Source organism: Lepidochelys olivacea (assembly GCF_965140295.1).
Source record: "Lepidochelys olivacea isolate rLepOli2 genome assembly, chromosome: 9".
Taxonomy (NCBI): Eukaryota; Metazoa; Chordata; order Testudines; family Cheloniidae; genus Lepidochelys; species Lepidochelys olivacea.
The window spans coordinates 82897012-82910950 of record NC_140419.1 but is presented as its reverse complement, the minus strand read 5'-3'; the positions used below and the strand labels follow the sequence as shown (position 1 = coordinate 82910950).

General features: G+C 39.7%; 1 protein-coding gene across 3 annotated transcripts in view; it reads left to right on the top strand.

The window, feature by feature from the left end:
- Window positions 1-13874, top strand: part of ZDHHC15 (zDHHC palmitoyltransferase 15) — a 40597-nt gene extending 26723 nt beyond the window's left edge. The window contains exons 11-13 of one of the 3 annotated variants that reach the window (XR_014713025.1): window positions 3391-3473; window positions 5082-7454; window positions 8593-13874. Coding sequence is in view for 1 of the 3 variants with exons in the window: in XM_084639561.1 (XP_084495687.1) it covers window positions 3391-3434 (44 nt within the window). In the remaining 2 variants the exon portion in view is untranslated. Of the gene's footprint in view, window positions 1-3390; window positions 3474-5081 lie in introns of all 3 variants that reach the window. The other 2 variants (XR_014713026.1, XM_084639561.1) reach the window with 2 other exon arrangements.
- Window positions 13875-13939: the final 65 nt, after the last annotated feature.

The following is a 13939-nucleotide window of genomic DNA, read 5'->3' as shown; positions in this document are numbered from 1 at the left end:
GTGTGTGCAATCTTGTTACTTGCAGAACACAGAAAGGAGGTAGAGGAAGGATGGGCCAGTTATTAGGGCACTAGCCTAGGATCAGTTCTCTGCTCTGCCACAGACTCTCTCTTCCTCAGTTCCTCATTTTTAAAATAGGGATAATAAAACTGCCTTACCTCACAGGGATGCTGGGAGGATAAATATGGTAAAGACTCCAGCACTTTGAGATCTAATGATGAAAATTGCAATATAAGACCTCAGTATTATTTTTTTTTATTTCTGACTATACAGCACTTGCAGCCTTACTGTCCCCGGTTTAATGTTAGCTTGTGTTAAAGTTTTATTGTCATTGCAAAGCAAATAAATGAAACCTTGTCCAAGGCACACTTCAGACACTAGCACTCCAGGATTTCATGAACAGAGCTGAAGAGGCTCATTTCAACATTGGTTCAGATAAGTGATTTCAAATGGCCTTTGTACATCTGGGCTGAAAAAACATCTGCTTCTGCTAAGACGTGTATATTTTAGTTAAGCTAATCTGTCTGACACGGTGGTGCATTGCTGATGAACTTTTTAAAATAACATTGGTGTTTTTCTGTGTGCTATTCGTGATAATTTTTTAAAAAATCAATCCGTCCCTTCAGGAGTGGTTCCCAAGTCCCCTACCCTTTACAAAGTGTTATGGGCTCTGATTAAAAAGTCTGCTTAGCTCTCTAAATATGAGCATAAGCATGCATAAGAATGAAATTAGCTTTTGCCAAGTCAGCTCTCAAAATCTGAGTTTCAAGCCTTATGATCGTAGTGCTCATATAATGATCAGTGACCTGTACTAGGCTCTTTCCCAGTGAAGAAAATGGTGTGTAATCATCTTGCTCTGAAACTTGGTGAAGTTTTTTTCAGCACCAATAGGTAGGGCCATTTTGGTTAATTTCATAGCCAGAGGGTTTTTTAATTGGTCAGTTTCATGTTTTCAGATGTTTGACATCTGAAATTTCAGGGTGTTGTAACCGTGCTTCCTGCAGCTGGAAGAGGCTCCCAGAGGTGGAGGTGGGTCTGATCTTTCCCCATACTGCTGGGAGCGCCCCCACAGGGGCTCCTAGCATCCAGTCCTGGCCTCTTCCCCTGAACAACTGCTGTTTGGTGGGGGGGAGATCAGACCCACCTCTGGGCACCTCCCCAAGCTGCAGGAAGCTCCATGGCTGCATTGCCTTCAGAGCCCAGCTGAAACCAATGGGGGTGCAATGCAGCCAAGGAGCTTCCTGCAGTCAGCGGAGGTAATTGGAAGTGGGTCTGATCTCCCCCCAAGAGCAGCCATGCAGGGGAAGAAAAAGTCCTGTCCCTCCCCAGCCCGGCAGACTAGCAGCTGGAGCTCAGTGACAGATAGGAGTCCCTGGCTGGAGCGCCCCCAGCCCTGCCCCTTCCTCTCCCCTCCAATAGCTAGAGTTCACGGGGGAAGTCTAATTTCACGGTCTGTGATGTGTTTCTCACGGTCGTGAATTTGTAGGGCCCCACCAATGGGACTCGAATTCCTTCCTAGAACACAAAAGCAGAATGATCCCTCCCCTGATGTATTTAAGTGGTGTCTCTCTCCTCTTGGAGCTTTTGCAGCACACACCTATGATTGCTCAGGCACCTGCACTTTGGTAGAAGTAATAAGAGCTGTTCTCATCATCGGAGTCCCTCCTCTAGGCATATGAGGAAGAGGAAGTGACATGCCACAGAGATAATTTAAAAAAAAAAGAAAAGAAAAGAGAAAATGCTTGATCCAGTTTTGCTGTATAATGTTCTCCTTCTGAACCACCACGCTACAATCCTTGCCTGTGCTGTGGTTTGATTTTTCTGAACATAAACAAAGCGAACACCCAGCAGACCCTTAAAGCTAAAAGCAAAAATGGCAAAGGCAAACCCCTTGTGGATATAGTTTTAAAATCAATCTTGGGGGAAACTGGAAGACTTCTGAATACAAGAGACATGTTACTGAAATTCAGGAGGCGGGGAACACCATGACCTGGACTAGGTGTATGAAAAAGAATATTTTCAGTTGCTTTTATCTTCACTGTAAGATTGTGTTCCTCTCGGTTTGAAATGGGTGTTGACCTTTGCTCTGACTTTTTTTGTACATTGATTCGCTAAGGATTGTAGCATTTCAGTTAGAATGAAAAACATTCTGAGCTTCTTGATCAATCAGAAACCAAGAACATTCACTTTCAAATGCACTTTAATTCTTAAGTTATGGCATTTTTCTGATTTCATTAATGCTGTCCTTTATTCACAAACATATTCTCTCTCTAATCTATCTAGTCAGGAAGTTCCCCCAAATGGCCTGTGCTGGCAGATTATAAAATAATCTTATTTTTTCTAAAAATTAATCTTGAATTCACTTAATATCCAAATCCTGAATTAGTTGGTCCTACGTGTGCTTGGATTCTGTTTGCCCTTATAGTAACAAGATAAGGCTGTGGACAAGAACTTTTAAAATATCTATGTAGTATATGATGTTAACAACTAATCACACAGGTGGATTTAAATGTATGTTTCAGGGCAAGTCAAAATTCTAGATATAATTAATATATGTAGTACTTGGATATGTAGTACAGTAAATTTGGGAGCATAATCATGAGAGTAGAGTTCCCCCTGAATTGACCACATATTCCAGTGTTTTCTGTGTCATAGTTGGAAGCGGTAAACACAGATTATCACATAAAGCTTCAAATATCTGAAAGCACCTGATTTCAATTTAAATGTTACTCATTAGGAAATACTGTATGCATGAGAATTGCCTTGACTGCAGTTGAGGAACTTACTGCAGTGCTCTGACCAGGAGGAATTAAATAAAGAGAGACCTCCCTGTCCTGAGAAATCATCAGTTAATTTGCATAAATCCTTGAAACAAAGCCAATCGCCTCTTTTTTCATTGTAGGGATTAAATTCCAATCCATGCAGATACATCCATCCCCTTCTATCACATGTATCTGAGACACAACTGATACTGCTTTGCAGTCTCTCATTTTCTAGCCATCTCTTTCCTTCCTATCAATGCACCAGCACCTCAAGTGCTATAGTACTGTAACTGAGTATTTGGATTACATCCAGAGCAATAGCAGCAAGACCGTATAATTTTCTGAACTGATCAGACCTGAAACATGCCATTAGAATTGGAAGATCTTTACTTGTCAAAGTGGCTGTTAAAGCCTGTGGCATGGACTGTGAATCAGATAATGTCAATAAATAAACTCTCAGTTTAGAAATCAGCAGGGTTACCCCTGATGGGGATGAATGTCTGATTTTTGTTTAAAATGGTGTTAGATAATTTTTTTAACATTTAATGGCTAATGGTGTATTCAGAGCATAAGGATGACAGGAACACTATTCTATCTATCTCTAACCATTTTGTTTTCAATTTTATAGGTTACCATGAAGGTTCATCTCTTGCCATGGAAATGGAGACATAGCGGTTTGCAAATCTGATGGTACAAAACTCATTCAGACAGGTCAGCGCTTTGTTTTCAGGTGACTTGAGACAGTCTGGTTCTGACATGGGACTTCTTCTGAGGCCTTGTCATTTAACCTGTTTGTCTATATCTCCTTCTGTGAAATAGGATAATAATGCCTCATAGGGACACTCTGAGGATTAATTATGGTATGTTTGTACAGAGCTTTGAATAGAAAAGTGTGAGATAAGGTAATGGAGGTTGGGGTTTGGGGGGGTTTTATTTTATTTTTTTAACCTCCCAGGACTGTGGTGCACAGAGTGTTGCCTACAGTGTTCTCTCTCCTTGTTCAGAGATCTAGAAAATAAATTTTACATATCTGTGACCTACTTGTGTGAGCTAAGAGAGCCCAGAGAAGCCCCCTCAGTTTACACACCCCATAAGAGCACCGAAAGGCATTTCACTTGAAGGAAAGGATCAAAGAGTTGAGGTATTTGATGGTGGAATGTGGCTGGGCAGTATATTCCCTCAGATTTAATCACATCTCTCCCCCGCATGACCACAGGAATGAAGATCTGTTTCATGTACTTCCAAAAGTAGCAGGTAGAATACTGTGGAATAGGGGAGGAGTTGGGAATAGCCATGCTACATAGTAAATTCCTCTTCCATGCAATCAGGGCTAAATTACAGTAGCTTACAATGCTCAAGTCAGTAGTGACTCTCCCATCTGGCTTTTTCTCACCGTGGAGGGGCCTGGGTATAACAGCAGATGGCATGGGCTGGAAGAGGAGTCAGGTCCTTCATGTCAGAATGTCACTGATCCATCAACTTAGCTCCCATATGTTCTGGCCTTCACGACATTGGGAGGATGCCCTCTCACAGCTCCACTCAGTTATGAGCTGTGTCCTCCTCAAGTCTCTGCAAAGGAACCATGCAATGAAGCACCACTTTAAGAGATCTACTTCTCTTTCTTTTCTGTAGGTAGGGCAGTGTAGGGCTGTGGGTAGACAGAGGACATTTAACCCTTATTTTGTTCAAAGTGTTAATTGTAAACTCTGTGCTAACGCAGCATAATCCAGTACCTTGTTCTGTGCTTCAAAAAGATGATTTAAGGCCTGGTCTAAACTAGAGAATTATATGGTAGAACTACGTCACTCAAGGGGTGTGAAGAATCCACGCCGCTGAGCGATGTAGTTATACCAACCTAACCCTGGTGTAGACAGAACTATGTCGGGGGGGGGGGGGGGGAGGAGCTACTCCTGTCATCAAAGCTACCACCTCTCGGGGAGGTGGATTTGCTACGGTGACGGTGTAGTAGCATCTTCACTAAAGCGCTACAACTGCGCTGCTGTAGTGTGGTACGTGAAGACAAGCCCTAAGACTATTTGATAAACTACTTGTTATAGCTTTTGAATATGCATCCACTTTATTCTGAGGAGGACGATGCTACCAACCCAGGAAGGAAATGTTCCGAATCTTGATAACACTGAAAGCCACTTGCTGCCCTACACCCATCAAAAATGCTAGTGAGAAGGCAAAGTGTTTCCTTGAAGTCTGTATGATTTAAAATAAAAATGTTGAACCCAGTATAAAGGCTGAAGCAGGCAGGTGTGAATTGCTCTGACAGAACAATGCTTAGTTTATTTTTCTTGTTCCTTTAAATTTCAGCTTCCTTCTCAGGAGCCAGCATCTTTTCTTTGCACAGACTTCAGAATTGAAGGTCAGGAAGCAAATGGATATTCAGGATAAAAAAACATCATGAAGTATTATCTATCTGGAATCCTAACGTTCTAGACTGATTGTCCAGAATACCTGCTGGGCGGATCTTTCAGGGCTTTACAAGTTCAGGGTGTTTTAAAGTTAATGTCTGAGCGGAGCAGTTTCATAGACAGTGGGCCAGGGCAGACTGGCCTGAATATATCTATATATAATTGTGTCTGTAATAGGTGAAAAGTGTTGGTGTAAATGCATTTCCACAGTCCTTTCCATTGCTGCAAACATCTGGCACTCTAAATCTCAAAATACTTCAAGCCTTTATATTCCCAGGCAGGCTGTTTATCTTGGGCCTGATTCTTCAGCCTTTACTCATGGTGAGTAAAATGTACACATAAATCAACAGAATTTCTTGAGTAAGTACTACTCAATGTGAGTCAGGTTTGCCAAATCAGGGCCTAAATTGGAAGAGCCCTTTGTGTGTATGTTGCAGTGTATATTTAGATAACATGCATGTACATTTGCAACTGTATATGTGCATAAAATACCTGCTCATGCTGGCAGAAGCAAGGTTAAAGAACATGCCAAGGCCACTGATGCTTCTGTCTAGAAATGCATCATCCTCAGTACAATTTTGAAGTTTATTGGCCTTCAAGCACAATCCTTTAGCAGGTACTCAAATGTTATATTGTCTAAAATTCCCTTTAATGACTTAATTTAATTCCTAGGCCTAATGTATGGGAATCTAACAATCACATAGAGCACATTCTTCTTCCCTCTCCCACCAGGATCCGCATTTTACAAAGGTTTTTAATCACTGTTTTCAGTTCCCCATAAACATTGATCTAGAAGCAGGTAAATTAGAAACTTGCATTGAATGTATGGCTCCAGCAAGTGTGATTGGAGCCTCAACCAAGATGGTTTTAGCCCCATAATGCTGAACACAGCAGCTGATGTATTATATTAGCTCAAACTTCTGCCTGATTAAATGTATTGACTGGGGCTGTAAAGATTTTTTCAATACCAAGCTGTGGTCATATTTCCCAGTTACTTAGCATTCCTTTGACTGCACATCATTGTTCCAGATTTTTTTAAGCTACTTTTGCAATCAAGAATTTTATACTAGGTAATGGAATTTGGAGTTTTTGGGTCGTAGATGTTATGTAGTTCTTAGTGGTAGGTCTTAATTTTCTCTTTCCACCTGCAAGATTCAGGATTGACAGCTCCATCATCATCCATGCTGGAAATCAGATGCTTGTTTCATAATAGTAATGTATGGACAATACTAATATTAGTCCTTAAGCATAGGTCATAAGATCAGTCATTATGCTCACTATATACCATTTTAGATACAACTTTTTATTTAGTATCAGTCTTTACTTTCCTGTGGACAGTTCCTGAAACAGCAAGTATGGATGTGATGAGAAACTGCTTGATAAATGTTCAGTGACAAAGGCCTTGTCTACAGAATAGACTTTTTCCCCCTGAGATTTCTCTCTTGCTGCTATGAGAGGAGGATATACCAGTGGTAGCAGCAGCTGGAAATTGTAGGGGAAGAACCTGGTGTACATAACACTCCTCCTCCCACCTTCTGTCACAGATATAAATCACTGCTTTTGGAAGAGACGTCTTTCATCTCTGTATTTAAATCCTGGAGCTGGTAATCGAACTCTTGCTTTCAGCAGCAACATATTTTACAAACACCTAATTTAACTCCTGGAAGCTGGGGTAAGTGGGACTGCAGAACACATCCATATCCTAGTGTAGGTTCTCTTCTCATCTCTTTTTTTGAGTGTGTTAGCTAATTAATTTGTACATTGTACAGATGGGACCTCAGACACCTCTTTTGGTAGCTGTTCTGTTATTAGGTGGCTCTCAACATTTTTTTTTATCAAATCTGAATCTGCCTTTCTTTAATTTAAGCCCATTACTGCTTTTAATACATTCATAGTCAACTTCTGTAAAGGCTTGCTCCTTTCATTACGTTATTTTCTGTGAAATACTAAGGAAAGATAGCCATGAAATCAAAGTAATTGCCCAATCTCATACAAAATGTGTTTCAAGGGAGATTTTCAAAGGGAGAAATGCAGTTAAGTGTCTTAACTCCCACTGAAAATTAATGGGAGTTAGGTACCTAACTGGTGTTTGTGCCTTTAAAAATCTTCCCTTAAATCACTACAAACTCTTTAAAATGCCCTATGTATAAAAATGTGAAGATAAGGATTGTAGCAGGAGGCTGGCATATTATCTGTTAGCTTGATTGTATCCCTCAGAGCAGGAAGAACAGTGCTGCAGCCAGACCCACGTGGAACTCCTGGAGTTTTTTAGGTAGGTTCTTGTATCTCTTGTTTTGTTTTTCTGTTTACAGCCATCTAATTCTTTTGTTTCTTGCCAAAGCTAACTGTACAGTGGTAGCAGGAGAGTATCTACAAGGTGCTATAGAAGCTGCTCCTGTTTGCTCACTGACTGCAGCTCTGACCTTCTTCTTTGAGTAGACCACATCAGGCTGCATTTCCTGTTGCAATTATCCCTAAAATGGCAGACCATCAGTGTTTATACAACTGTCCAATTCATAACGGGACAGTCTGAAGTAATTTCAGGTATTTTGAAATACTGTTTTGAAATTTCCACACTTAATTTACATATTCTAATTTAGAAAGCTATTCTGTAGCCAGGTAAGGCTGCAGGTCTCCTTTTTAAGGTAACTTGGTGACTGTCTCCTGTCCAAGACTGTGTGTAACTGTTTCTTAGCTCTTCAAAATCTACTTTTAAAAATCAGTACCAAGGCTCAAAACTAAATGTGCTTAGAAAATAAAATAAAATGAAATCAATGCTGAAGTTCAATCCAAGTGAAACGTGACAAATATAGTACAGAGCAGGAATGTCTGAGTGACAAAAAAATCAGTTTTCAAAATAAACCTGTTTGCTTTTAGAAGAAATGGTCATACTATGATTGCAGATCGAATTTGTGGATGCTGCAGTCCAATGCAACAGAGTGGAGTTGTGCAAAAACTTTACATCCCAAGAAAGAAGCACAGAAAACTGAGTACAGAAAACTGTATTGAACATAATTATGCCCAAAAATGGAGAGATACAGTGTGCCTTTATTTCCTTCCCTAGAGATATTCTGCATCTGCCGCCTTCAAGGCTGCATGTAGATGAATAACCAGGCCCTTTGGGGAAGCCTAGCACTTCATACAATATTTCTACTTAAGTTTCCCTGCTTTGATGGTGTGTCGTGACTACAGATCTACTCCTAAGGTCACAGAGGATGACATACTAAGAAGTGTATAACTCGGTCGGTATTTTTCACTATTAAAAAGGATTCTGTCAGCTTGAAATCTAGTCACCATAAAAATTGAGTTAAATAGTTTCGACACTACCTGTGATTTGTTGTGGTTTTACAGTCAGGTTCCTATTTATTTTGTAAAGTGTTTTTTTTCCCCTTCCTTCCCTGTTTCTGTAGGAAAGTCGTGCACGAACATCAGGGGAAATGCACTATGCACACAACGCTATCAAAAGCACTAAGTAAATGCACTGAAAAAACAGACTGTTGGTAAAATATTCAGCCTGGAGTGTGATTTTTAACATTCTGATAGCCCTTTAAATTTAAGGGTGCATTTTCTCTTTCACTGGTGCTATTTGCTGGGCATATTTTTATGCTGCATCACAGAAAGAGATGTTTAAGTCCTATGATATCATCAGGATCCAGTTGTGTCTCTGTTCTTGCCAAGGAAAAGAATGGGCTTCACAGCTGTAAACTGAATCCCAGAAAACAGGAGTTAAAGCTCTATTAAACTTTTGGAGCACAATCCTTCTAGCAGGTCCCAATGTTTATTTTTAAATTGTGTGAATGCAATATTCCTGAAAGGTGCCAGATTGATAGCCCTGCACAGTGTACTGTTTAGCCACAAACTGGTGGCAGCAGTACAAGCTTTCCCGAAAGGGAATACCTCTGGGGCTAAAATAGCTGGCAGTCTGCTTTGAGAAATGAAGGCTTGAATGGACAGAGAGAGGCAAGTTGCCAGTTAGTGCTCTCCATGGTGGCTTTTTGTGCTTTGGATGTGGAAACTGAATTGAAATCACTGAATTCAATTTATGTAATTCACCAAACAGCCATCAGAGAGTAATTTTTAGTCACAACCAACCTGGACTGAATTCAAACCAGAGACCTAAAGATGAAAAGCTTAACAGGGGTTCCTAAAGTCTCTTTGGAAATGTTAAACAGTAAACATTAATTTAGCTCAAAGTCTAAGAACTTGGGTATTGAACCTCCCCATGCAAAGCACGTTCCCCTGTTCCCCCAGCCCCAGATCCATTTTATACTGACTGTGGTGTTCATATCAGATAAGAAACACATTTATTTGTCCTATCCTCCTCTTCCTCTCTCCTCCCCCCCCCCCCCAAAAAAAAATGACCGTACTTATAAACACTTTCCCCAGTGAATGTCACCACATGCACAAAGAATGCTGTGGGTGGATTTTACTGTAATATGAATCATTCCATCAAGCTGCCTGTCTCCTATGAATAACAGTCCAAAATATCCCACTGACAATTTATCCTCTTTACATTCCAGATACCCTGCTCTAACAAGCAGGTAAGGCATCATATTGATGCCTGCATAGGGTGTCTTGTGACAAGGCCTCTCCTTGGCCAGTAAGTTGCTCTCCAAGGAATTAGTGTTTGTAAGCATCTCTGCACTGCAGTTTGTTTTGTAAATTTGGACTCTTGCTGAATCAGTGTAAGATGTTTTTGGAGTAGAATAAGTTTTTGTATTCCTTTAAACAGGAATTCAGTTCTGTACATTTTTAATAGACTATACTTGTTGCATGTAGGCGTACTGTAATCAGTAAGGACTAGGAAGCTTTCTATTAGCATGACAGTGTGATGAATGTTTACTTGCCAGAAATGGCCAGAGCTGTGGTTCAGCAAAATATACAGTGTATTCCAAGTGTAGGAGGTGTGTATTCTGGCACAGGCTGAAAGCATAATTTTGTACCAGTTACAGGACTAGCTGCATAAAGTCTGTAACACAATATGAATGTAACCTGTCAGGAAGTACTTCCTTTGTATCTAACAATGTGGATGGAGGAGTTAAGATTTTAAAGATGCATTCAGGGAACAACTGCCTTCAGTACAGTTGTTAAGCCAGCACAGCAGACTTGCCATTCATATGGCTGACTGTTCCACAGAAGTGTTAAAGGAACTGATCATTAATAATTGTAAGCAGGTTAACAAAACATTGCTGGACCCTTGCCTGTTAGGCCTGAGTCAACTCAAAGTTGCACGTTCTCTTTGTGTCTGTGGTACAATGTTTTGAAACTGATCTACTTGAAAAATGTCTTGTTCTTATTGGTATTTTTCAGTTGTCAGCAGGTGTTCTGATGCAGAACATTTCAAACTGAGGTTTTTTCCCACAAACCATCAATTAAAGCATTTGCATGGCAGAGTTGCTTTTTCATTAAAACTAATGTTCTGTTAGCAGCTTGGAGGGTGGCAACCAATTCAGACATGGAGCATTAGATATGTACTTTTCCTGATCATTTCCTCTTATTTCATCTCGTTTCACTTTTTTGATAATTAACAGTCCACCAAGGTGATAGCCATTTGTTCATTTTAGTTTTTACAGGCATTCTTATTTCATTTTGTTAAAGAAGAATACAAAGTGAGAAGAGTTTTTCTTTCTGATCGCATGCAAATGACTTACAATTTATTATTTTTCAGCCAGCTGCATTTTTTCCTTTAGTTACTAATACAGAGAGTGGATGGAATGGGCTCTCAAAAAATGTCGTGCAATGTAATTTCTTGGTTTGATGTCAATTTGTTGATGGGTATCTTTGCATCATCCTTGTAATTCTGATTTGTTTTTTTGTTCAGTGCAGCAAGATCCAATTTTCTATATCTTCTTTTGAATGCTTAAATATTTTTTTAAATCCCTATTTTACTGTTTTCTGTCTGCAATTTGGAATGTACACATTGAAATTTTTAAAAATGGTATTAGGTTTTACATTTATATTTCAAGTAAGACCAAAAATCTTTTATGCCCGCAAAGATGCGGTTTAAAGTATTCATTCTATATCAGGATTTGAGGTTTGCAGCAGCATCTGCAGTACAGCTGGTATTAGAAAAATGCATAATTGTTAAAATACACAAAATAGAAAAGGGTCATTCTTGTTCTTTTATTCCAGTTGTGCTTAGGAAGAGGCATTCTTTTTGCACTGGGTGCTAATATCAAACAGCCCATGTAATGCAAAGGTGATTTTACTAAACAGAACTTTTTTGCTACTTGTAACTAACTTTGCATTTACTTGTGACCAAATCCTATACCAAACCTGGACAGACAGAGGTGTCTTTCCCCCACTCGCAAAGCTGTAGAGCCTTTGCAGTGTATTATCTATTACACACCTGCATGGAAGGAAAGCACATAATCTGTATCTCTGTGTTTTTCTTTCTCCTCTGGGCCCTGGTGCTCAGTGAGCCCTAAAGCTGTTTTGTGGTGCATCTATAAATGGAGCAAAGTCATGACACAGGCATCTGGTATCCTAACTGTGCAACAAACCACCCTGGTTCTGGTGCAGACAGGGCCTTTCTACAAGGGTGAAGGACACTAAGCGCTTGTCTACACATGACAGTTATTCTAGAATAAGGTAGGGTGTGAATTTCAAGTGCAATGGCTATTCCAGAATAACTTGTGTGTAGACAAACCCCAAGTACCATAAAAATGTAAGTTGCTTCATTTATGCAGGGAGCTTTGATTTTAACTTCCGCCAGTTCTTTTGTAAAGTTTTCAGTGCATCTTCATTTAGGGACGGACTTGAGCCATCATTTAGTCAAGGGAGATCCTCCTTCCCTAAGTTTTTAAAACACGAGCATTTTAAAAATAACTTTTTTAAAAAATTCATACTTACCTGTGAGATGTAAGCAACCTACATGTTGGAGTTCACTTTTCATTAGTTATTTTGTTTAATATTTTACTCTACTTCAAAATCCATTTTGACTGGTCAGCTTCACTCCTTGCTGCACAGGCATGGGTTTTGTTTGCTGGGGAAGGTGTGAATCAAACTAAACATTTTATCCAAACTACTCAGAAAGCTTTGCTTGGGGAGAAAACCTACTGTCACTCGTCCCCTTCAATGTTAACAACCAGTGCAGAGAACTTTCCCTTTGCACTAATGTAAACTGGCATAGTGAGCCATATCATGTCAGCAACTTTAAACGGGACTGCCATTTGATTTAAATTAGTTCTGCCTTACATATACACACTAACTTACTTGCTGGCACAATATGGCCCTATGTTCATACCAGTAAGTGTGTTTTCTTTGCTTTTTTTGAAATGCATCTTGCAGATTCAATGATTACTGGAGTGTTCAGCTAAGACTGTGATAGATTGGAACTGCATGAGGTTTTATCTCTCACACTTCTTTATGTCAACAGGGGGGCCAAATGTTTTCCATAATGTTATGAAAAGTCTGACAGCATTGGGAATGTTTTTGCGCAGTTTCAAGAGTTTTTATTAGCGATGCTGGCATTGGCTTTTAGTGTCAAATGGATTTTTACAAAAACTTTCTGTACAAACCACCATTTTTATTGGCCAACAAACATTCTCTATATTTGATGTGTTAGTAAGTTTCAGTAGCACTTTCAAGGAGTTTTTATGGTTTGAATACTGTATATTATGCATTGTTTTCTACTATTTGTTTTTTTACTAGAGAATCGCATGGTTTATACTGTATTGCAGTAAAGAACTGCATTAAAATTGTTTTAGCTTTACACTGATGTTGATTATTGGCCATAAGTTAGTCTAGAGCACCATTTCACAGGCAAGGTCTTGTAAGCCTGAAACAGCTGTCTGAGGACAGGAGGGTGTGATAGCTCATCCCACCTAGGCGAGGTTTGAGAAGATCTCACTGCTGGAGCTGCGCACATGGCAAGCTTAATTCCTGCCTCCTTTGCCCTGGTGAAGGGATACTTGCACCAGCTTGTCTTTTTGAGGAGAATTCCCATTCCACCCTATTACAGGCAGGAAGCTTACCAGTACACCACACTACAGCATTTATGTGTTGGGATATTTTTTGGATGATATTAAGCACCATGTTAAGGTGAGGTACAAGTTTTACAAACAGGCAATCCAGTTGCTATCACTTATGTGTGAAAAACTTTTTTTGCTTCTCTTTCCAGAATAAACTGTTGGCGCTAGGTATTCCAAAAAATTACAGTAAGACAAGACCCTGTTTTGTTGTGCACTTGAAGCTGACGGACTTAAATATTTTACAGTAAAAATTACACACCAAGAAGCTAGAACTACATTTAAAGTGTCAGAGTTTTAGCTTGTGTTTAAGAAGCATTTAGACCTAATTACTGGACATAAAATGCAAGACAGCTACCAACATAAACCCCTTTCTTAGGAATGCTGGCTGATGGATAGGGCTAGAAACCAGGCATCACTTCATCTGACAGTTTACTTATCTTTAAAATGGTTAATTAGAACACATATGTAGCTTAACACATAGGGGTTTTAATAAGGCACAACTGCTAAGTATTTTGTGTAGAGATTTTTTTTGAAAACCGTACTGTTGCCATCTTCAGCACTAGCCCTTTGAGCATTTTCACTACAGCAGCAAGTGGGTTATGGTGGAAGGTTTCTTTATTTTTTAGTACCACAGAGCTTAATGAGGCACCTACATGTTTTACTATGTGGAATTAATCCATAAAGAACAATGACCTAAAAAGAGTTGAAATCAATGGCTGTGGGCACCATCCAGGGACCAGAAATCTACCTCTGGTGCTAATGTCTATGCAGAGTTCCTAGTGCC